The following is a 26,210-nucleotide window of genomic DNA, read 5'->3' as shown; positions in this document are numbered from 1 at the left end:
GACTTTGCAGCACCTCCCATCAAGAGATGGATTCTATTTATCCACCTCAAATCTGGGCTAGCCTTGTATTTTGCTTTGGTTTAAAGAATGTGGTGGAATTGACAATGTGCCAGTCCTTAAGAGGCATCTCTCTTGGAGACAGACACTGCCACTGGGGATAACAGCAAATTGAAGGATGAGACCACATTGAATAGAACTAAGTTAGCCCAGCTGTCCCTGCTGTGGCTCTAGATATGTAAGGAACCCAGCCAACATCAGTAAAGCTGCTTAGCTGACCTGCAGCTAATTTCAGATGCACAAGTGGGCCCTGGCAAGAACAGCTCAAATAACAGAAACATTCAGCTAACCCATAGACTTGCGAGAAATACGTGGTTGATTTGGGTGGTTTACGGTGCAGCAATAACTAATTGAAACAGGCAGTGAGTCAAGAAAAAACAAAGTATAAATATTGAAAAGGAAGAAAAAGTCTATAATTATTTGCAGAGGGTCTAACTGTATATGTAGAAAATCCAAAAATATCCATAGACTTGTGAGAAATATGTGGTTGATTTGGGTGGTTTACAGTGCAGCAATAACTAATTGAAACAGGCAGTGAGTCAAGAAAAAACAAAGTATAAATATTGAAAAGGAAGAAAAAATCTATAGTTATTTGCAGAGTGTCTAACTGTATATGTAGAAAATCCAAAAATATCTACAGATACATTATTGGAATTAATGAGTAAATTTAGCCAGGTTGATAGATCTCAAGTGCAAAATATCAATTGCATTTCCATATAAGGACGAAGTCTTATTCTGTTCAGTCTGCTATGGCAGAATACCATAGACTGGGTAGCTTAAACAACAGAAATTTCTCACAGTTCTGAAGGCTAGGAAGTCCAAGATTAGGGTGCTGACAGATTTGGTGTCTGGTGAGAGCCTGCTTCCTGATTCATAGGCAGCTACTTTTTCACTGTATCCTTACATGCAGAAGAGGCAAGCAAGTTCTCTGGGATATGTTTTATAAGGGCATTAATTCCATTCATGAGGGCTCTGTTCTCATGAAAGTGAAAGTGAAGGTCGCTCAGCCATGTCCAACTCTTTGACCCCCATGGACTATACAGTCCAAAGAGTTTTCCAGGCCAGAATATTGGAGAGGATAGCCTATCCCTTCTCCAGAGGATTTTCCTGACCCAGGAATCAAACTGGGGTCTCCTGCTTTGCAGGCGGATTCTTTACCAGCTGAGCTACCAGGGAAGCCATGACCTAATCACGGCTTGCCATCAAATAAATTGGGGATTAAGGTTTCAGCATACAAATTTTGTGGGGACATAAACATTTAGTCCATAGCAAGCGGGAGTCTGAGTGAACTCCGGGAGTTGGTGATGGACAGGGAGGCCTGGCATGCTGCGATTCATGGTGTCACAAAGAGTCGGACACGACTGAGCGACTGAACTGAACTGAAGCAACAAATAGAAATTTTTAAATAAAGATTACATACGGTACAAATTACATATGGTATATAGGAATACAACTGACAAAATAGGTATAAGATTTCTCACATAAAACTCTGAACCATTATTGAGAGAAGAAATAAATAAATAGGAGGATATGTCATGTTCATGGATTGAAAAATCCAATATTGTATACATGATAATTCCTTCTAAACTGACTTATAGACTCAAGATAATTCCAAAGAAATCCCAACAGGTTTTATTTCCTCTAGAAGTTGACTAATTCTATAATATACAAAGGGACCAAACTAATCACAGGTGTTTTGGAGAAGAAAAACAATGTTGGAAGATTTGCTCTGCTATATACTAAGACCTATTATCAAAGTATGGCATTTAAGGTAAGGATAACAGATAGATCAATGGAACAGAATAGAGTATCTGGAAACAGGCCCATGAACACTTGGTTTATGTAAATAGTAGTAATTTAGAACAGTAGGAAAAGGATGGCCTTTTCATTAAATGGGGCTGAGACAACTGAGTATCTATTACAGAAAATCTGAAAATTGACCCTTACTTTCCACCATTCACAAAGTCAATTCTGTGTAGGTTGAAGATCTAAATGTGAGAGGCAAAGCAATTCATGCTTCCTAAAGATACTAAAGGCAAATATCTTTATAACCTTGTTAAGTAAAAGATTCTTTTTTTTTTTTTTAACTTGTTTCTGTTTTTTTTTTTTTTTAATTTTTTTATTTTTTTTTAAATTTTAAAATCTTTAATTCTTACATGCATTCCCAAACATGAACCCCCCTCCCACCTCCCTCCCCACAACATCTCTCTGGGTCATCCCCATGCACCTGCCCCAAGCAAGCTGCACCCTACGTCAGACATGGACTGGCGATTCAATTCTTAACAGGCTATAAAAGACCACTAATCAAAAGGGAAAAGATTGATATGTTGTACTATGTTAAAGTGACAAACTTTTTTTCAATCAAAAGGCTTTTTAAGAAGAAGAAAGGGCAAGTCACCTAGTTTAGGAATTATTTGCAACACATATAACTAACAATGTATAATACATTCCTTAAATTAAAGGAAAATAGTCAATCAATAAAAAACAGACATGTAGCAAAAGGAGACATCTAAAATGGCCATTAAACACATATAAATATGCTCAATATCATTATTAGTCAGCGATGTGTGAGCTATAATTACAGTAAGACCCTACTTTATACTTGTCAGAGTGCTCCTATGAAGAAGACTGATCACAGCAAGCGCTGGTGAGAATGCAGAACAATGGGAGCTTTCTTATACTACCAGCATGACTAAATTTGTATATCACTTAGGAAAAGAGTTTGGCATCATCTACTGAAGTGAGGGTATGCGTACCTTAGGATCCTGTAATTCTAATCCTAGGTACACAGCCAATAGAAAGGCATGCAAATATAAACTAAGAGACATATACAATAATGTTGTGGTAGCAATTTGCAAAACAGACCCAGATTGGAAGCAATTCATATTTGTCTGTCAAAAGTAGAATGGCTAAATAAATTATGGCATAATTATATCCTGGAATACTATACAGTCATGAAAATGAATGAACTACATTTATATCCCATAACACAGATGAACTTCACAAACATAACACTGAATAAAAAGAACAAGGCCCTCTCAAATTACATACTACATGATTCCATTTATATACAGTTTCCCAAATCTATCTATAAAAGATAAAACCTAACTGTAGTGTTTAGGGATACATGTAAATGGTAAAACTATGAAGAAGATCAAGGAAGTATTTACCATAATGTCATGAGAGTGCTTCTCTTTGAAGAGGGAGGAGGGGGTGGTATTGATTGGGAAGGAGGCTGCTAGGGTGCTGACAGTGTTCTGGTCTTGACTGTAGGAGTGGTCACATAGATACTTGCTTTCTGATAACTTATTGAGCTAAGCCTTCTGATTTGTGCCTATTTCTATATATGTACTATATTTAAAAATTAAGTTTAGAAAGGGGATGGAGGCATGTCTGCAGATGAACGAAAATGGAGGAAGAAACAGCAGCTCAGAACATGAACACCAATGGTTTCCATGAAGTTTTAAAATACTGTTCTACTATTCTTGGAGTTATTTCTATTTTGTCTAAGGATCATTATTCTATTTGTTTTGATATTACCCTTCAGTCTTCTGGTTTTCTTCATGTCAGGCATTCTCACAGAGCTACTATCTGAAGTTAATAGCACAAAAAAATAGGTATTTAATTATATAATTTAAAGTTTAAAAGGTAATCAACAACCATTTAAACACAAAATTGTAAGCCCTGGAAGAAGAGAGGGGTGAAGAAATTGAGATAAATGCACATCTTTCATAGAGGGGAGAATAGATATTGTCTTAAATGACAAATCAACATCAAAGCAAATTATTCAGAGACATGATGGAAACCATTAAAAGTATTAGAAATAATTTTTAAAAATGACTGCTTCTGGGAGAGGGACTAAGTTTGGGGCATCGAGAAGAAGAATGTTCTGGACTGTTTGTCTTTTGCTTTGTTTTTGCTATATGCACATTACCCTCATAAATCTAGTAAGTCATCTATGAGATTCCAGTTTGCATCATTCCCATCTAAAGATTTAGGAATGCTCTTTGAGTTTGTGGCATTATAACTAGTCAAAGAATAACATCTGTAGTCTATCTTATCTATGCAGTAACTGATAATGAACATCATTTCTAAAGTACTGTTAGGAGCTATGATATTACCAAAGCAGTTATTCTATGTGACCAGTTATTTTAGAACTTCTGAATTATGATTTTATAATTATTTCTGTTTCCTTTTAAACTTTATTTATAGATATATTTTAATTAGAAACAAGCCTGTGTATACAATTATACATAGACAAATGGGAGATTATGAACACTTATATTCAACAGTTTGACAGCTGACATTATCAAATCAAAACTAGATGAATCAATTATGAAAGTGAAATTGCCAAAACTACTTATATTAATAATAATGTTAAAATCTATATATTCTATATACTATATTTTAAACAATAAAATAAAATGCATTTGTGTTTCTGCTCTATTTGCATACCTTATGAACATAACATTTAGGGTGAAGATCTGGAAAAATGATCAAGACTCATTTTTTAAACAGTAAAGTTTAACTATTGAATAATTGGCTCTATTTCTTTTTCTTGTAACATTACAATTTCTGAGATCTTTAAATGCCTCATTTCATCATTTGTGTTTTAAATGCTTATTAGAACTCCCCTTTAAAACTTTGGTAACAATTATTTTTTCTATTTCCTCAAGTATATTTTTCTCAAAATCTAGGTATTCCCATGTATACTATCTGCCAAATATTTTTAAAGTAGAAAGAGTATTAAGAACATCTTTTCTAGAGAAAGGGTCTTGTTAGATTTTCATATCACACAGCAGTCTCACATATTGCTTTGCACAGAGTAGTTACTCAAAAGAGTTTGTTGCATTGGATCACACTGAGTCATATATGGTATAATATGATTAAATAGGACTAGTCCAAGCTTCAGTGAAAAATCAGAGCTTATGGTATAAGAAAAGTGATCAATGCTATATCACATATAATTGAAAGTAACTTCAGATATGTTTGTGTAAATAAGTATCTCCACTCACTCAAGGTGGACATGTCCTCCCTGTGCTGGGCACTGTGCTAGACTCTGTGGCCACAAAGATGGATGAGACAAGATACTTCCTCTGCAGCTTCTCATGGCCTCATGGAGACAACCAGGGAATGGACAGTTACAAAATGGTGTGACACGAACTCTGATGGGTCCACATTTTCTTTCCAGTTCATTCCTTTCCTTTTACTGTCAAGGCGATGAAGGTGTCTTAGGTGGAATAAAGAAGCAAAGCTTTATCAGAATAATAACCAGCAGCAGAGGGGTTCATTTGCCTTAAAGGAAGAACCTGAAAGATTCAGGCTTCTTCCCCTAAGCATGAAACATTATCCTGGCCTCAGAGACCTTGAGTGTATCCCTCCGGGATGGGGGCACTCAGCAATGGAGCCCCAACCCTGTGGTGAGGCAGGAAGGATAGAAAAGACCAGCAAAAGGAAAGAGCGTGCAGTGCAGAGGTGAGGAGGAAAGGGATTCCTGGATTTTCACAGGGGCAGATTCTGCATGGAACGATGTGGTAGGAAAAATAAAGAAATATCGTCAGTGTCCTCAGGGGAGATTGTTACTCTCGTAGATGCTGGGGCATGAATTATGGGTATTGCTGTAGTGGAGGTGTGCTCATGTTCCACAGGGACTCAAGAGATAAGAAAAGGAGGGGTTGCCCAGCTCAGGCTACAGAGCAGATGTTGCAGGGGGAAGGGGGGAGGTGATGGAGGTAGGAGAAAATGGTTTGGAATCTGAAAGTTGTTCAGTAAGGCTCCAGCACAGATCACATGTCCAAAGAAATTGATCCCATTGCACCTTTCTTATTAAATGACAGTTAGTGAATTACCATGATTGTTCTTACCCTCAACAGACTTGGGAGGCAGGAAGTATAGCTCAGTGCTGAGCAAAAGATGCCCCTTTTGAAGATGAAGAAAAAAAGAAAGGGTGGACTGAGTTGTCTTCCTCAGGGATAGAGTCCACAGGTGACAGAGATTTGTAATATTCATCTTCTCCATCAAGCATTTTGATTTGGCTGCAACAAAGGAAAGAATTTCAGCAGAGAAAGAAAACAAGTGCAGCAGTCATCAATGGGGCAGCTAAAATTGTGTGAGTACCTGGACCAGGGCTGGGCTCTCACACTGGGTGGTGGGGCACAGCTTAGTGTAGCTCAGGGTCTCCCAGCATGGAAACTGGGGTCTGATTCACAAAGCCTTTCACATCTGGGTCACACACTAATAACGGGCCCAATTTAGTGGTGTCTGGAAGTTGTGATCCTATTGCAGTTTGATTTATGTGAATTAACTTGTCTGGTTCCCTCTAGATGGGAAAGTTCCCTTGCTGACCATCTTTAGCTCTCAAACTACTACCAATTACCTATCTCATTGCTATTCTCAATCGAGATGCTAACAGTCAAATCAGCCACAAACTCTGTAGTGTCCCCTGGCTAATCATTGGGAGAAAATTTCCTCTGTGTACCTTTAAGGCTCAGGAGTAGAGGAATGTGGAGGAAGGAGTATTTGCACTGCATGGAGTGCTCTGATTGTGGGAGAGTTTTATACAGCCCAATACATGTCTTGAATTATAAAGACAGTATAATTCCCTGGGATAATTATGAGAAATAACATTTACCTTTTGGTGGCAATTTCAGTCTTTTCAGACAGAATAGCTTCAAGTTTTGTATACTTGCTACTGTGAAAAGTAGTTTCCAATGTCAATAATAGTGATGATATCCCCACTGCATGTTTTTAGAAGCCTCTCTAGAAAGTTTTGCATTTTCTGTAATATCACAAAGGACCCCGTCTGTTTACAGTTGCTTAGAACTAAGAAGACAGATATTTACCCAAGTTTTCTTGGCTTCCTCTTGCTCCCTTGATATTCTAGAGTTCCCTGTGGAGAGGGCCAAGAACACACAGTCAAAGCAAAGCAGCAAGTCGTTAATTTTTAATTCAAAGTGATTTTGTGTTGAATGCAAGCAGATGCTGATAATATCAGAAGTCACAGCATAATTTTTTTGATCAAAGGGCTCAAGTGAGCCTGATGAAGCATGCATCTTGCTCGTCTTTGATAAACCACATCAATTATTCACCGTGAAGGCAGACATCCTGACATGAAAGCAACAGATAAAGGGCCTAAGCACATGTTCAAGACGAGAGTATAAGAGAGTGGGGGTGGGGCTGGAGGGGCTGGAACAGGTATTAATAACAGAATTATTAACTGGAAACAAAGCCAGTGAAACAGCTTTATGGCCACTTTGAACTCACATTTAACTGGTTATAGTACATGGTGTCCTCAGGGCTACTCAACATTTTGGGCTCCTGACATCTTCGGCGAGGTGTTCGCTGCTTCTGTGCAAGACCATTTTCTGAATCTGCAACAAGATAGCAGAACTTTTCTGTCAACTATCTGAGGTTTGGGGGAAATTAAGTGTAAAATTGCTCATCACATAAATGCATTTAGCAGAAACCCTGTCCTATTTTAACAAGCAAGTTAGAGCTTTGCTAATATCAGGAGAAATATGCCACACACACACACACACACACACACACACACACGGACTGCTATGTAAACAAGGGCAGCCATCAGGGACTTTGCCTTCATCTTTCTTATCTGAGTCAGCAGTCAACAGTGACAGAAAGCAAATTGGTTTGTCCATGTTGGTGAAGTAGAGGTTGGTGGTCAGCCTTTGTAGGGTAGAGAATGCCCTCTTGGTGAGATAGTTAAGGCAATGAAGGCAATCTGCGGCAGTTTGTACCACATCCTACAGTGAGAGTTCAAAGACATCTGGAGAACACACATTGTTGGGTCGATGAGAAGCAAACCTTTTGGTGGGATACATTTTGGAGGCAAAGTGGCTTGAGCTAGTATTTTCTGAAATGCTTTGAACAATGCCACTGATCCATGCAGTCCCTGGAGGTAGTGTAAAGGAGAAGGGGAAAGGATGATTGCACGATTTCACGGAGCAGCCTCTCTGTCTTAGTCCTGATTTCAGAACCCTGGACCAAGGGTGCACTAGAGATTAAGAAGCCACGTGTGCAATGAAGTCATGATTTATTTCCCTTCCAAGCAGGTGCTTTCTGTGAAGCCTGCTATCCTTTTGCACTATATCTGAATCAGAATTCAGCAGTTCTAACTTCTTGCCAACACACACACAGACACAAACACACACATAGACACAAACACACACACACACACAGCTGCCATAAAATACTGCTCATGAGTGTCACGGTCTGGAGAAGAGATATCACTTTCCTGAAACAAGGATATGTATACCATAAACTAATTATTTATAAAAGAGCGATTTGTACTTGGAATCATAGTTTGATTTTATTAGAGATTCTTACTCTACAAGGAAATTCTAGGGGAATTTTCTAAGTGAAGAATGACTCAGCAAAGACCATTATGAAGAGCAAATTATCAGTTTCCTAAATATGAAGTTTTGCATTTTTTTGAGCTGGAACATATCTATGTTTGAACACGACTATTAGAACCACACAGGGATTTAGGAACTATCTGTTCTAAATACCCATTTTTTCACAAAAGGAAACTGAGGCCCATAAATGTGGAATGATTCACTCCAGTTTAAGTGACAGAGTAGAGACCCAACCCTAGATCTCCTACCTCCTATTCTAGCAGTTAAAAAAACTATACCATATTGTCTTTCTTAATAAAAAATTCTTTTAAAAAGTCAAAGGTCTGCATAAAAGTAAGCTCCATGAAAAAATATTAATTAGCACAGCAGAATGATGGTGCTTGCAGAGGATTCCAATAGCCTGGACAGACATCTCCATTTACTTCTTCAGGAGCTGTGCAGAGAACAGGACTTCAGCCTCTTGTACTAGCAGCAACCTCAGAGTATAAGGAATCCAGAACTGAAATGGGTACTTTCTGATAGTTCCAACACACCTACCTCCGTATGCTTTGCAAAGTCCATATTTTGTAATATGGTAGAATCTGAGGTTGTGAGGCCCTTTTACATTATACTTTCAGATTTATAGATTAATGAACAGAAGCGTTTAGAGTTAAGGTTGCTTATTTTAAGCATGTACTGGAGATCTGACATCTATTCTCTTTTAGACTTTCTACTATTACAGGAATTCCAACCCTAGCAACTCAAAAGACTGATCTTAAATAGTTTTGGGGTTCAGCTGAAGTTCAGCCCAGTTCATTTGTTCTTTATGTAAAGAATACAATTGATCGAAGCCTTTATTTATATTCTCCATTAGAAATGCTTAATATAAGACGTGATTCTCAACTTTTGCTTTTGATGAACTTGCGGTACTATGGGTGGGTGTTCTTTTCCCGAATCTTAGAATCAGTTATTGCATTGAATTTTCTCTTTTTAAAATTTCCCATAAATTAAAACAAAATATTAGTATCTGATACCGTACTAAAATCTAGCATAAGTTGGTATCTGATTTAGCATCAAATTTTAATTTTTATTATTTTAACTTTAATACCTCCATATTTTATGATATTTTTCAAAACACTGGAACAGGTATTTTGCTATTGGAACAAAATTGAGTATTAGTAATATATGATCAATCACAAGCAGCCAACTAAATTGAGAAACAAATTCAATAACTGCTGTTACAACAACTGGACAGCAATGTGAAAAAATGTAATTTAAATATAGAGCTTACAAAACATTCTATATGTGAGGTAATTTGCTTGATAATGTGGGGAAGTCAAAGAGAAATAAGACAAGGTCCTTGCCTTCAGTCTAGTAGAGGACACCGTGCCTTAAGAGGTCAGTGACTTGCCTAAGGCCATAGCTGTTGCTGTTGAACTCAAATTAGTTCTTTTAAAATTCTAAATCTTTTACTTTTCTCAATACAGTCCATGATTCTCACAGGCCACAATAAATTCCAGATGTTCTATAGTTAAACATTTTAAACAGCCCCATGAAAACTGTAGAAGGAAATGAAATAGACTATCGCTCTTAACTGGGGAAGAAGATAATAGGGACAAGGATGGGTTCAATTATATTAAAGTAGAATATTCTATATAATGAACAGTAACAAAACCTTAAGATGAAAGAAAGTGCAGCAGAAAGATTAAAAACAAATTAAAATATAGAGACACGATACTATACATAATGTGGAAAGGCTGAGGAAAGAGAAAGATGGTGGTGGTGGTTTAGTCGCTCAGTCATGTCTGACTCTTGCGACCCCATAGACTGTAGCCCGCCAGGCTCCTCTGCCCATGGAATTCTCCAGGCAAGAATACCAGAGTGGGTTGCCATTTCTTTCTCCAGGGGATCTTCCCCACCCAGGGATTGAACCTGGGTCTCCTGCACTGCAGACAGATTCTTTACCAACTGAGCTAACAGATATATTTATATATGTTGAAATACAATTATGAAATGAGATACTGAAAAATATTCAGCCACCTTGACAAAGAGCTTCAGTTAAAACAATTACTACTGCCTTTCTATTAGGATAAACTGAAAGGTCAAAAGACAATGTGGGAGTGGCCCTGGATACACAGATGAGTCTACAGGCTTCCCTTCTCCTGAAGTGACTGACAATAGGTAACAAAAGCTAAGCAATTTGTTTCAAGGACCGTGTTCCAACAAAGTAAACTGAAAGAGAACAAAAAGATCACTTGTATGAAGATGGATGTAACACTTTCTTCAACAGAAAAAAGAGAGAATCATTATAAATCTTTAATAATTGGGGAGAAATTACTGCTGAGATATAAATATGATGTCATGTCATGAAAGCACCAATGAGGATAAAAATGGCTATGATACTGATACATGAAAATTCAAAATTAAGAAAAAGAAGCAAAACACAAAATAGCATATGGTATACTGATTAAATCTATGTGTGTATGTACTGTGAGAAGTTTGTCAAGATTTTTTTCCTTAAAAATAAAAAAAAAAGGAGGCATGTAGAACAAAAATTATTGTTTCTTTCAGCATATCAAGAAATTACAGGTGAGAAAGACTAAGTCTGTAAGTGGCAGAGTGGATGCATGAATCCCTGTCTTTTAGCCCTTGAGCCAATCAGTTTGCCCATAAGAGATACAAAGCAACAGGATCATCTGGCAATTTCCTAGTTCATTTGACTAGTTTATGTAGATAAACTGGGCAATTTGAGTTTGAAGACATACGTTAGAATATGAGGGAGACAATGAAGTTCATATTCTGTAAGTAGCCAATTTCTGCCTCACATAAATATTTGTAAGCCAAGCCAAACTTCAGTTTGTAATACTTTGGGTTGTGTGTGTGTGTGTGTGCATGCTCAGTTATGTCCTATGCTTTGTGGCCCCATGGACGTTAGCCAGCCTGGCTACTCTGTATAGAATTTTCCAGGCAAGAATACTGGAGTGGGTTGCCATGCCCTCCTCCAGGGGACCTCCCTGACCCAGAGACCAAACCTGTGTCTCTTGCATCTCCTGCATTGGCAGGTGGGTTCTTTACCACTAGCACCACCTGGGAAGCCCATACTCTGGGTATCACCTACCTACTGTGCTTTTTAGAAGTATATTATTTGCATTTCACATAGGTCTCTTTCCTTTTCAAGAATCTCTGTACATTTTTTTCCCCTGCACCTTTTTTATTTCATTTTTGAGATCTTGAACACACCCTTCTCTTCTGAGTTGTCACAGAACTCTATAATAAACTGGATATAAATCTGTCAGAAAATGCAAGAAATATGGAGGTAGTTTCAATAGCACCAGGAAATGCTAAATCAGGTCTGATTTAGGGAATACTCATTATATGTGAACCATGAACTTCCAGATGTTCAAGCTGGTTTTAGAAAAGGCAGAGGAACCAGAGATCAAATTGCCAACATCCTCTGGATCATTGAAAAAGCAAGAGAGCTCCAGAAAAACATCTACTTCTGCTTTATTGACTATGCCAAAGCCTTTGACTGTGTGAATCACCACAAACCGGAAAATTGTGAAAGAGATGAGAATACCAGACCACCTGACCTGTCTCTTGAGAAATGTGTATGCAGATCAAGAAGCAACAGTTAGAACTGGACATGGAACAACAGACTGGTTCCAAATAGGGAAAGGAGTACATCAAGGCTGTATATTGTCACCCTGCTTATTTAACTTATATGCAGAGTACATCATGAGAAATGCTGGGCTGGAAGAAGCACAAGCTGGAATCAAGATTGCCGGGAGAAATATCAATAACCTCAGATATGCAGATGACACCACCCTTATGGCAGAAAGTGAAAAAGAACTAAAGAGCCTCTTGATGAAAGTGAAAGAGGAGAGTGAAAAAGTGGGCTTCAAACTCAACATTCAGAAAACTAAGATCATGGCATCTGGTCCCATCTCTTCATGGCAAATAGATGGGGAAACAGTGGCAGACTTTATTTTTTGGGTCTCCAAAATCACTGCAGATGTTGACTGCAGCCATGAAATTAAAAGATGCTTGCTCCTTGGAGGAAGAGTTATGACCAACCTAGATAGCATATTAAAAAGCACAGACATTACTTTGCCGACAAAAGTCCATCTAGTCAAAGCTGTGGTTTTTCCAGCGGTCATGTATGGAGAGAAGGCAATGACAACCCACTCCAGTACTCTTGTCTGGAAAATCCCATGGACAGAGGAGCCTGGTAGGCTGCAGTCCATGGGGTCGTGAAGAGTCGGGCATGACTGAGCGACTTCACTTTCACTTTTCACTTTTATGCATTGGAGAAGGAAATGGCAACCCACTCCAGCGTTCTTGCCTGGAGAATCCCAGGGACAGTGGAGCCTAGTGGGCTGCAGTCTATGGGGTCGCACAGAGTCAGACACGACTGAAGCAACTTAGCAGCAGCGGCAGCAGCATATATGGATGTGAGAGTTGGACTATAAAGAAAGCTGAGCGGAGAAGAATTGATGCTTTTGAACTGTGGTGTTGGAGAAGACTCTTGAGAGTCCCTTGGACTGCAAGGAGATCCAACCAGTCCATCCTAAAGGAAATCAGTCCTGAATATTCATTGGAAGGACTGATGTTGAAGCTGAAACTCCAATACTTTGGCTACATGATGCAAAGAAATGACTCATTTGAAAAGACCCTGATGCTGCGAAAGATTGAAGGTGGGAGGGGAAGGGGGCAACAGGGGAAGAGATGGTTGAATGGCATCACCGACTCAATGGACATGAGTTTGAGTAAACTCCAGGAGTTGGTGATGGAGAGGGAGGCCTGGTGTGCTGCAGTCCATGGGTCACAAAGAGTTGGACACGACTGAGTGGCTGAACTGAACTGGACTCCTTATTCCTTAATTCCAAGTCATTACCTGGCATGACTGCACAATTGTTCAAGCCTGTGGTGAGAAACAAATGGCTGAATTCAGTTGATGGCTTTGTTCTGTAACTTTAAATGACCTGCTTGGGAATTTAATATTTCAATTTTCTTTATTGAACATGCAGGTATATTCTAACTAGAGTGGCTAGATCAAATACCTGGTACCTGCTTACATTTGAATTTCAGATCAGCAACTGATACCTTTTGAGTGTAAGTATATCCTGTGCAATATTCCGGACCTACACTAAAAAGTGATTGGTTATTTATCGGAAATTCAAATCTAGCCAGGTGTTCTATTTTCTCCTCTAAATCTGGCAACCCTAATTCAAACACAATTTTAAGTCACAAACGAGGCTTTTTGTTTTTCTCCTAGCATCTCAGAGATAAAGAAGGACTTCCTCTGTTCTATTTGACTTGCTGAGTTAGAGTTATTTTGGCCACAAATGCTCTTCCCAAACATTGACCCTAAGACTGTCTCCGTTTTCATCACCTAATCTGGATGTGCCAGTTCTGGTAAATTTCCTAGCATGGTTACAGCAAGGGAAAGACAACCACAGGGATGGCAGGATGGGTCATGCAGCCTGAATATTCTCTGGCTTGGTGGGACAGTACGGATTCCAAGTCTTGAGGAGTGGGAAGGCAGGGAGCAGGGTTTCAGGGAAAGCCAGTCTTTTGCATGCTCCTTGAGGGCCTCAGCAGACATGGATACTTTCTGAGCAGTAGGACTGCTGATTTGATTGCCATTTTGTGGATGAGGCATTTCCAGGCTTGCTTGTCAAGTAAAACATGCTCTTGAAGCAAACAGAGTTTGGATTTACAGATGCAAATCCTATATGAGGTTATGAGATACATTCTATTTAGGGTCATTTTCTTCACACTAAAGCAGATGTTCAGGTTTTAAAAGTACCAGTGTCCATATATAATGCAGAGAGCCCAGCTTGGTGTTCTGTGATGACCTAGAGGGGTGGGATGGGAGGAGAGGAGGGAGGCTCAAGAGGGAGGGGATATATGTATAATGATGGCTGATTTGAGTTGTTGTACAGCAGAAACCAACACAACATTGTAAAGCAATTTTCCTACAATTAAAAAATAAATTTAAAAATTACCAATCAGGACCTACTATACATTCATGGACTGTAGCCCACCAGGCTCCTCTGTCCATGAATTCTCCAGGCAAGAATACTTGAGTGGGTTGCCATGCCCTCCTCCAGGGGATGTTTGCAACCCAGGCATCAAACCTAGGTCTCCTGTGTTGCAGGCAGATTGTTCACTGTCTGAGCCACCAGTCAAGCCCTAGATACAGACAGATAGACAGAAGATAGACAGACAGATAGATAGATGGTGCTAGTGGTAGTTTAGTCACTAAGTTGAGTTTGACTCCTGGGACCCCATGGACTGTAGCCCTACCAGGCTCTTCTGTCTATGGGATTTCCCAGGTGAAAATAATGAAGTGAAGTGAAGTCACTCAGTCGTGTCCGACTCTTTGCGACCCCATGGACTGTAGCCTCCCAGGTTCCTCTGTCCATGGGATTTTCCAGGCAAGAATACTGGAGTGGGTTGCCATTTCCTTCTCCAGGAGATCTTCCCAACCCAGGGATTGAACCCGGGTCTCCAGCTTTGTAGGCAGATGCTTTACCGTCTGAACTTCCCCAGTGGCTTAGATGGTAAAGATCTGCCTACAATGTGGGAGACCTGGGTTCAACCCTGGAGTCAGGAAGATCCTCTGGAGAAGGAAATGGCAACCCACTCCAGTATTCTTGCCTGGAAAATCCCATGGGCAGAGGAGCCTGGTGGGCTACAGTCCATGGGGTCTCAAAGAGTTGGACACAAGTTCGTGACTAAACTTCCACTTTACCATCTGAACCAATACTGAAGTGGGTTGCCATTTCCTTCTCCAGGGGAAATCTTCCTGACCCAGGGATAGAACCTGTGTCTCCTACACTGCAGATGGATTCTTTGCTGCTGAGTCACCAGGGAAGACCAGATGGATAGATAGACAGATTTCATTTCCTTAGACGGTTCTAACGTGCAGCATGGTTGACGGCCATGGTACTAGACCAATAAGAACCACATTAGCATAAAGAGCTCAATGATTTGCACTACTTTAAAAATGCAGTCTGTGGGACTTCTCTGGTGGTGATTCAGTGGTTAAGACTCCTCACTCCCATGGCAGGGGGCATGGGTTTGATCCCTGCTTGGGGAACTAGGATTTCTCATGCTGCTTGGGCACAGCCGAAAAAAAAAAAAAAAAAAAAGGATGCAGTCTATAGAAAATTGTATAATTATGAAGTCTGTGGAATTAGGGTTTCCAGACTTAGGAAAAGAAAAAAAATATTTGTCTAGATTTGAATTTTAGATAAACAACCAGTGTGTTGTAAACCACTGGCTCCTGATATGCTGTGGGACATGGGCTATGTCAGAGAAGTTGATAAGGAGTTGTTGTTGTTCAGTTTCTCTGTCATGTCTGACTCTTTGCAACCCCATAGACTGCAGCATACCAGGCTTCCCTGTCCTTCACCATCTCCAGGAGCTTGCTCACACTCATCACTGAGTCACTGATGTCATCTCGTCCTCTGTCACTCCCTTCTCCTCCTGCCTTCAATCTTTCCCAGCATCAAGGTATTTTCCAATGAGATGGCTCTTCATATCAGGTGGCCAAAGTATTGGAGCTTCAGCTTCAGCATCAGTCCTTCCAATGAATATTTAGGACTGATTTCCTTTAGGATTGATAGGTTGGATCTCCTTGCAGCCCCAGGGACTCTCAAGAGTCTTCTCCATGTGGGAGAAGGCAAGGGTGGGATGATTTGAGAGAACAGCATTGAAACATGTATATTATCATATGTGAAATAGATCACAGGTCCAAGTTCGATGCATGAGACAGGGTGTTCAGGGCTGGTGCACTGGGATGACCCTGAGGGATGGGATGGGGAGGGAGGTGGGAGGGGGTTTCAGGATGGGGCACAGGTACACCATGGCTGATTCATGTCAATGTATGGCAAAGACCACTACAATATTGTAAAGTAATTAGCCTCCAATTAAATAAATTAAAAAGAGAGTCTTCTCCAACACTGCAGGTCAAAAGCTTCAATTCTTTGGCACTCAGCCTTCTTTATGGTCCAACTCTCACATCCATACATACTGGATAGGGAGTCAAAGGGGAGAAATCATGCCTTGGAAGTTCAAATGTTCCATTTTAAGTCATGATATGGAAGATGATAATCTCTGTGGTTCAGCTCCCTGCTTTTATGTCTAGGCGTTCTAAAGGTCAAGGAGCTTGGGCCCCTCTGCTGGCCTCTGCTCAGAACCTGGGCTTGGACTCAGGTCTTTTGATTTGAACCCCATGGCCTAGGTCATGGCCTGTATTTTGATGCTTGTTCTTTATCTGAGACATTCTGACAAGTTTTCAGCTTACTACATCTAACTTCAGGAAAGACTAAGGAATTCAGTAGGTTTTTGTAAAACACACACACACACACAAACACACCAGAAAGAGAGATTTTCTCCTGGGGTGCATGTAATTCAGATCTTCCTTTCTAAGATGAAAGGAAAGCTACAAATTTTCCCAGTTGCCATGTTATGTCATGAACAATCTTCTTCAAGATTGCAAAATTGCTACAAAGAAAACATCCCTGAGTTACATTAGTGCCTGTGGAAGATGGTGGAGTTTTAAATCATCTGTGTGGAATTTTCTCCTTATTAGTAAGGGAAGTGGTAATAACTTCTCCTGAAACTATTTCATAGCTCAGGGCTTGACATACTCTCACCACATAATGAATGAATGAATGGTGACTATTCATCATTCGCATTAAGGTCTGTTCCATTTCTGTGGTCCACTCTTTGCTTCTGTCAATTGGGATATTATTGCCAAGGACTTTCCTGTCCTGGGACACCTCTGGGGAACCTTAGTCTACCAACAAGGGAGATGAAAATGGCCTTTAACAAACAAGGTTCATTGTGTAATTTTTTCTTAAAATCATTTCAGTATTTTTTCTACAAATATATATTCACTTTTTTAAACAAAAATTAGTCATTCATATACTTTGTTACTACTTTTCCTCATACTTAACAGTATAAATGTTTTTCCATTATTTGGCCTAATTTAAAAATAGTATCATACTTTGAGTTACATTTTTAAAGTAATGAATGACATGATGTTCAAATAAGTTAAGCAATGAAAAGAAAAGAAAAAAAAAAACCCAACAAAAAACCCTGATCCCATTGCCATAACAGCAGCAAATGTTGGAACACATTTCTTATCTGTCTTCCTGATTTATCTAAATGGCATCAATTCTAAAGTTGCATGCTATTTCATTTTATGAATGAACCATAATTAACTTATACAATTTCTTGTTTTGGGCACAGAAGTTGCTTGCAGTGTTTTTCAATAATAAGTAATGCTGTGGGGAACATAGTCATAGTTTGAGCTTTGACAATTCACATTATTTTCTTAGGATAAGTCCCTAGAAATGGAATTACTGGTCACAGATTATATATATTTTTAAATTTTACATTTTTTATTTCCAATTGCCTCTAGGAAGTATGTAGCAAAATATACTTCTATCACCTGTACCTGAGATGACTTGTTTCTGAAGGCTTTCAGTATCATGGACCAGCATCTTTAAGAAAAAGCCTGACAATTCAATAGGTGAAAGAAAAAGGCATATCATTTGTTTTGATCTGTATTTCATTAACTACTTGAGAGGGTGAATGACTGCCCTTTGCTCCTGTCCGTGGTTATCAGTCACCTGTGTTTCAGGATTCCTCTTGAGCTGGTAGCAGCAACAAAGTTCAAAGGTCCTGGCTGGACCTTTGAGGAACCAGTTGGACTTTGGAAACATGGACCTTGAGAAACTAGTTGCCTGTCTGGTGTAATGAAACGGTAGATGAAAGTTTCCATTGGCTAACAGGTGTGAAGATGCCTATTTTTAAAATTGCCATGTTGTAGGAACGTATTTTTCAAACTTCTGTCATTCAACTGCCAAAACTTTTCTTTTTTTGCTATATTCAAGACACCTGTATTGTTCTTTAATATTTTAAAAATCAACTTAATTTCTTTTTTCACTTAAATACACTTCTTTTAAAAGGAAGCTTTACTCACTATTGTAAGTGGAAAACATGTGTTATTTGCCATAAATAGAAGACAATCATAAAGTATATACAGTGAGAATAAAACAATATTATGACACCTGAGCTAGATTCTATTTCCCATAGAATGTTCTGGGCTTCTTAAAGTTTTGTTAAAAAGACAGGTGAGAAGAATCTAAGACATACTAATACCACTAAGACTTTCTCCTTAATCTGAAGAATTTAGAGTGAGAATTGTAAAAGGAATCACTTTCTTTTACACAATTCAGTGTTATTTAATGTCATATCCACACACCATCTAAAATCAATGTGCAGACTATCAGGGACCTACATCCCATGCTTTAAGAAACACGAATGTTGCAGAGGAAAAAAGGCAGGGGAGTCAGAAAACCCTGAGAATGAATCCCACCTCTAGGACTTGTTACAGGTCTGAACTTGCTGATGATGACCATGCAAGTAAGGCTGCAGTGAGGATGGCATATAACACGTGGAGAGAGAAAGCATGGCAGCGGAGGCAGAGCAGGTTCGCTTAAGGGGCTGGCATCGTTCTTGGTGTATGAAAGCTGTTCTCTGCCTTGTTTATACGTCAGCATCACCTAAAGACCTTTTGAAAAACACTAATGCCTCAGCCTCACCCCTGGAAATCCTAATTCAGTTGGTTAGGATTAGGTCTCTGGAATTGTTATTATTTTAAACATGCCCCTCCCCCTTTCAGATGATTTTAATTTGTATCAGGGTTGGAAAAGACCAGAGATTTAACTCTTTCCTAAGAGCTTAGGTTGATTTTGTGGATTTGTTAGCTGCCATCTTGAAAGTCGGCCCAGGGTCAGAGAGGTTTTGCAAGGACAGAAGAAATTCTGGGAAGGGGAAGCATCTCCAATAGGGCCCTCAACATCATCAAGCATTTTCTTTGCCCTGGAAGCTGCATCAAATGGCTTGAGCCCAAAGCAGACATTGATTTCCCTGGACACTGGGAAAATCACTTCTCTTATTCCAAAAGAAAAGTTTTGCGGATCATGGAAACATTATATCTGGTTTCCAGAAGTGCAGTGCTGCTCAGTACTCTTCTGGAAGTTTCTATTTGAATGTGTGACAAAGCTGAAAAGCCATTGGAACCTAATAAGACTTCCTTAAAAGCAAAACAAATGCAAGGCAAAATCTCTGAGGTGTTAGGAGGCTTGAAACTGGTCAAAAATGTTTAAAAGGTACAAGCTTAGAATCAGTTATACAGACTCCAGTGGATTGTGTTACTTTTCCTTCTTTTACTTTGCACAGTGGTCAGAATGTATCATGTCCCATCTCTCTGCTTTTAAGAGTTTTTAAACTGCTTATTTTGAGGTCTCACAGCATTCCTTTCCAGCCAGGTGTCTTCATGTGGGGATGACCCACTTCTTCTGTTCTATAACTTTGGTTCTGTAGGGGAACAGGAATTAAGGCGAAAATGGCCGTCCAAACTGTGCCCAGTGGGAAAACAGCATTAATTCAGCTTTTTCAAAAATGTCAACATGAAAAAAAAAAATCCACAACCTGGATCTGCTGCTTAGCAGACCCACAGTGCCAGGCAGCAGGCTGGGAGATGTCATTTCTGGAGCTCCTAATGAGATGCAAATCACCTAGTGAACTACTCGGGTGCTGGGAAACAATGTCCTGGGTAAAAGCAGATAAAAATGGAACGGAAGAATGTCTTTGAAGATTGGAACGACATTTTAAATGCTTGAGGATATGAGACACCAGATAGTGCTGGTTTTACTAAACTAATTGTGACTGGGTCTTTGATTCCTCATGGCAGGGGATTCTGGGGTGTTCATCCCCAGCTCTGCCTGGCTCTCTAAATTGGGCACCTGGTTCCGGTTTCTGTTTTGAGTGTGCAAAGGGCCACTCAGCTGTACTGATGCCAGCACTGGACTTGGGGTCAGAAGGCCTGGGCATAGTTCAAGTTCTGGGTGAATTGCCTACCTCCTCAGGCTGCCACATTTTATCTGTAAAATGGAGTTGGACTAATACAGTGATTTTTTTTTTGTTTCAACAGAGGATGGTGATGTGGGACGTTGCATCTGTTCTTGCCTGGAGATTCTGAGCTGTTCTGCATGGAGTCACACTCCTTCCCAGTGTGTGAGCATCTGTGTACAGTGAAAGATGTGCCTGATGGATGTTTGTTGCATGAAACCAGTGTGAAAGCAGGTAAAGGCTGAGAACCATTAGCTGAGATGCTCTTTAAGGTCCTTGCCAACTTTAAGATGCTGTAACTACAGACTTCCTGCTATTTGGCCTCTTAGTACCTCATCTGAAAAATGGGCATAAATGCAGTTGACCCTACTGGCTTGCTGGAATTTAAAGATGATCAATCAAAATACATTCGGGGGAAAAATTCTCCATAACTACACCAGAACTTCATTCTAACACAATTCAGTCATTTAAAATGCAATGTTGCACAAGGTGGCCTCATCTGAACCCCTTTCTGGGTCATTTGGTTATTGACGGACTAAAAGACCACATTTTAAGCTCACTTAGTCTTTCCCCATGTGTGAGCAAAACCTGCAGTTTACAGATTAATGTCATACAGCTGTACAAACACCCACCCAGGTTCATAAATTCTACACTATTTTTACAAATAGAGAGAGCAGTCATTAGTATGAATGAGTTGGTTTGAGGGAGATTATACACACAAATGACTGACAGGTATGTGTGTACCTGTGGGAAACATAGAGAATGTGAATAACAGAGGCAATGAAATCACAGGTATGATTTTTGTTTGCATTAAACTAATGAGATGCAAAAGTGAAATCAATGTAGTATTAGTGGTGAAAAAATAGATTCCTCTGGTTCTTTCAGTCTTAATCTCCAAAAACCCAATAAAGTAGGAAGTATCTGGGGGAGAAAAAGCTAAATAGAAAATAATTACATTTGGGTTATTTTCCTATTTTGTGCTTCATGTTGGAAAAAAAATTCTTTGGTACACTGTAAATGAAATCTGATTCAACTATCCAGTAAACATTTAAAGATTTATAAAAATAGTGAGACTCAAAGTTCTCTGCTCAGATTACGAGTTCAGACTTCAGTTCTGTAGGGTCATACAGAATTACTTAATTTCTTTTGCTTGTTTTCTTACAGTTTGATATGAGGTTAACAAAAACCTCATATGGTTCATAGTGGTATGAACTCATAAACAAAATACTGATCTCTCATGCCCTCTACTTCCCTTTATTTTTATAGTAGGTTATTTTGTCATAAGCAGGTCATATGAGACCTGAGTTTGAGTTTCTCCACTGGACTCCAGATCTCTCAACAAATGAATGTCATCAACTTTCTTTCCCTTTAAATCCCCCTTCTCTGAGTCACCTGACTAGTATAGCTATAAGCATGTTCCAACATGCTGCAGAAAAAAACAAGCCAAGTTTAACCAAAGTAATACTTACAGGTATTATCAGCATACCTGAAATGGGTATCTCCTGGTTATAGTGATTTAGGCCTTGAGAAGGAAATTATCACCTTCCCTCAGGCTTCTTTTGGAGTGATTTTGTATACTGACACATATGAGTCATTGTGATTACTAAATTTGACCAAAAGACACATTCTGGTGTAATTTTAAGTTTCCAAACTATATTTCAGGGGATTCATATCAGGAGTCTTCAACTCTTAAACCTACAAGAAACACTCTTTCAGTGTTTCCTGGCTTATTCAAATGAAATTTTAGCAATCAGAAGCCTGGTAGCATTTATGTGACAATGTAGGGAGAATCATGTTAACAGGACCTCTCCACTGGAGCAATCTTGGGCTTGCGTGATGGTGAGAGGAGACGCGCCACTAGCTCTGGACGGGCAGGAGCTCCTGGATGACTTGGCACCTTCCCACTTCCAGCTCTCACTGCCTCTCACCCCGCAAGAGCCGGGGACCCAGCAGGGAGGGGTTAAATGGGTTGAGGAGCCAGTCCAGCTGGGGGTCATTAGCAATCAAGGACCAGCATTAAAAGGCAGCAGGAGACTAAGGGTCTCTGACAGGCTTGGCTCCGTGCACCATCTGGAAGAAAAGAGGCTGTCAAAGCTGGATTAAAAAAAAAAAAAAGACTTTGTGGAGATCCCCTTCTTGAAGACACATGAACAGTGATATTATTTTCCAAGTAGGTCCTTCCTTTTTGAGAGCAGGGCCAAACAGCCACATTTCCAGGTCAATCCCTGGCCATAATGGACCAGTCGCTGGTACCTGGGGCTGGGCCAGCCCAGGAACCTATCTGATGGCTTGATAGTGGCTAGTGATCAGAACATCCATGCTGGATAAGAGGTACTGGCAGCACTGTGAAGCCTGAGTGAGGGGCAGACTTAATAGCAAATAACATATTTAACTGTATGTTTGAGCATTATAAACCAATCTGTGACAAAAAAGAGAAAACCTGACAGCTTTACTTAGGATATTCCAAGTTGATCATTCAAGTTATAATTTTTGACACAATGAAAATTTAAAAACAAGCCAAGCTCACTTCTTAAGGTCATTCTTAGGCAATCTGTACAAAGAGGTAGCAAATACAGGCAGTCATAGATGTCACAATTGCATCTACCTGGTCACTGACAGTCACGTTATTCACTAAGTTGCTTTTCTCTCTTTTTTCACTTTTGGGTCCCTTCTCCCCCTTCACCTTATGTATACATAAGAAAGAATCAAGTGTTTACAATACAGAATTGTATTTCTTTTGGTCACAGATTGTAGGTTTACAGATAAATAAGCCTTATAACGTGATCCCTAAGATATATTACAAGACTAATTTAGAACAAGCTGCTAATCTCGTTGTAAAAATCATTAATATTATAGTTGAATTTCAAGAGGAATTTGCATTCCAAGTTCATTATTGTGTGATTCTAACACTAGTCTTCAGTATACCTTTAACTCTGATAACAAAGAAGCCAGTGGAATCAAGCAGACTCAGGGTTGTATTTGTTTTTACATGGTTGGATGTACTCTTCTGGAATTGTTAAGAATGAATAGTAGGTAAAATCATCCTCAAGAAGTTTTCGGCAAGTTTATAGATGCCTGGGAAAGGGAAAAGTAACAGGGAAGATCTAGGACACAGCAGTCTCTCAGGTTAGGGTCACCAAAGTGGAGTGGAGGGTCAGATGACACTGGCTGCTGATCCAGGCAATATACATAATTTGGAGAAGAAATCAAGGTGGTTGGCAGGCCAATAGAAACACAAGATTCTGAGAGTTGGGATTTGGATAATTTTTAGTCATCCTATCCTAAACTTCGGGCAAATTTATATACATTATTGGCTATCCTGTCAGAAGTATAAAGGTCCAGTCACACAGGACAGAGCTTATTTAAAAGGAGATATACAAATCTGCAGAGACAGAACATTGTAGACTCAAGGCATGGAGGAATTCTATGCTTAAAGTTCTGTAGCTGGGCTCATGCTGATTTTGACAGTTCCCATGGGAAGTTTTCTTAGGTGTATAAATGTGACTATGTGAACGTGACTTCTAAATAATGGAAACTGAGCACTGATTAGGGTTATGGGCTCCTGGGAATGGATATGAGAAATTTCTTTCAAATAAATTGTTTGGTAAAAACATCCAACCTTGATACAAACTTACTGCCAATCTCATACAATCAAAACTCCACAAAAGATCTGTCTACAGATTACTATCGTCTCTTTATTTATTTTTTCTTTTTTTAATTTATTTTTTTATTTTTTAAATTTTAAAATCTTTAATTCTTACATGCGTTCCCAAACATGAACCCCCCTCCCACCTCCCTCCCCATAACATCTCTCTGGGTCATCCCCATGCACCAGCTCCAAGCATGCTGTATCCTGCATCAGACATAGACTGGCGATTCAATTCTTACATGATAGTATACATGTTAGAATGTCATTCTCCCAAATCATCCCACCCTCTCCCTCCCTCTGAGTCCAAAAGTCCATTATACACATCTGTGTCTCTTTCCCTGTCTTGCATACAGGGTCGTCATTGCCATCTTCCTAAATTCCATATATATGTGTTAGTATACTGTATTGGTGTTTTTCTTTCTGGCTTACTTCACTCTGTATAATTGGCTCCAGTTTCATCCATCTCATCAGAACTGATTCAAATGAATTCTTTTTTACGGCTGAGTAATACTCCATTGTGTATATGTACCACAGCTTTCTTATCCATTCATCTGCTGATGGACATCTAGGTTGTTTCCATGTCCTAGCTATTATAAACAGTGCTGCGATGAACATTGGGGTACATGTGTCTCTTTCAATTCTGGTTTCCTCGGTGTGTATGCCCAGCAGTGGGATTGCTGGGTCATAAGGTAGTTCTATTTGCAATTTTTTAAGGAATCTCCACACTGTTCTCCATAGTGGCTGTACTAGTTTGCATTCCCACCAACAGTGTAAGAGGGTTCCCTTTTCTCCACACCCTCTCCAGCATTTATTGCTTGCAGTACTATCGTCTCTTTAGTGTGGCATCTTTTATTTTATTGAAGGCAATAGCAGAAGACTTTTGCAATCTTCTGCCTTGTCCTGGAGAAGGCAATGGCACCCCACTCCAGTACTCTTGCCTGGAAAATCCCATGGACGGAGGAGCCTGGTGGGCTGCAGTCCATGGGGTCGCGAAGAGTTGGACATGACTGAGCAACTTCCCTTTCACTTTTCACTTTCATGCACTGGAGAAGGAAATGGCAACCCACTCCAGTGTTCTTGCCTGGAGAATCCCAGGGACAGGGGAACCTGGTGGGCTGCCATCTATGGGGATCGCACAGAGTCGGACACGACTGAAGCGACTTAGCAGCAGCAGCAGCAGCTGCTGCTGCCTTGTCCTCTCCCATCCCTAGGGAGAGAGTCCTCAGAGAGGAAATGCTGAACTACTGATTCCATTTCCAATCTGCAGAGTTCCCTTAGGCTCCCCTGTGCTTAATGCTCCCATTTTGTGCAACTGGCGAAGTTTTGCCACAATAGATATTATTCCAAGAGCTAGTTGTTGGATATTCCATTTTGCCAAGTGACTCTGGCCCTTGCTCTTTAAAAGGATAAAACAAACAAAGAAACAAAAAAACATAATCTTTTAACACATATGACTTGTTGATAGAATCTTTATTTAGACAAGTTTTCCCAGTCTTGGGTTAAATGTCCTGCTTCTGTGTGGTGTTACATAGGTTACTTTGAAGCACAGCAGCCAAATTTCTGCTTCATAAAGATTAGGTGATATATCATCTAACTGCCAACAGAGCTAAGCTTCTAATTCTATTCATTCCAGAACATAGTTGGTTTGCAGTGCTGATGAATTTACTGTACTATTAACTGTGGTTGAGCTGTAAGTCCTCATGAAGGTTAGTAAAACCACAAACAATAAAATAGACTCAGTGAATTTTTCTGACCTCCAAGATCTACAACTACTTGCTCCAGAGACTTTAGTCCCTTTTCTGTGATAACACAGCTTTGAAGAGTATATTTCCAGCTTTGTCTCTATGTACTGAGAATTACATGTTTGAGGCTCACAATATATAAATTGCTTAATAATTGGAACAAGCATCTCACATCAAAATATGCAATTCAGATTATATCTACTACCTAAATGCAAAATCCTTGAGAGGGCTGAGTTATGAAATTATTCAAACAAATATTTCTAAAAAGTTTTCAACTGATAAAAAATGCTATACCCTGTTTCTTTTCCCTGGGTATGATTTAGTAATAATTAAGTATCAGGAATATTTAGTGTAAATATAATATGTTCTATGAAATAGAATAATACTTACACATGTATAGGGAAAGAAATTTTAATTTATTTGTGAGAACTACCATAGCTGGAAAAGGAATATCCAAAGGTACTTCACTTCTGCTCT

At 39.5% G+C, this 26,210-nt stretch overlaps 1 protein-coding gene across 1 annotated transcript in view; it reads right to left on the bottom strand.

Moving 5' to 3' along the window:
- The window catches only part of MYO3B (myosin IIIB), a 454,205-nt gene continuing 433,922 nt past the window's right edge, over positions 5,928-26,210 (bottom strand). The window contains 3 exon segments of the mRNA XM_018066782.1: positions 5,928-6,092; positions 6,900-6,946; positions 7,321-7,427. Of these exon segments, the coding sequence (XP_017922271.1) occupies positions 5,954-6,092; positions 6,900-6,946; positions 7,321-7,427 (293 nt within the window). The 3' untranslated portion in view covers positions 5,928-5,953.

The sequence above is a fragment of the Capra hircus genome, chromosome 2 (genome assembly GCF_001704415.2).
Source record: "Capra hircus breed San Clemente chromosome 2, ASM170441v1, whole genome shotgun sequence".
Lineage (NCBI taxonomy): Eukaryota > Metazoa > Chordata > Mammalia > Artiodactyla > Bovidae > Capra > Capra hircus.
This window is presented reverse-complemented; position numbering and strand designations above follow the sequence as displayed.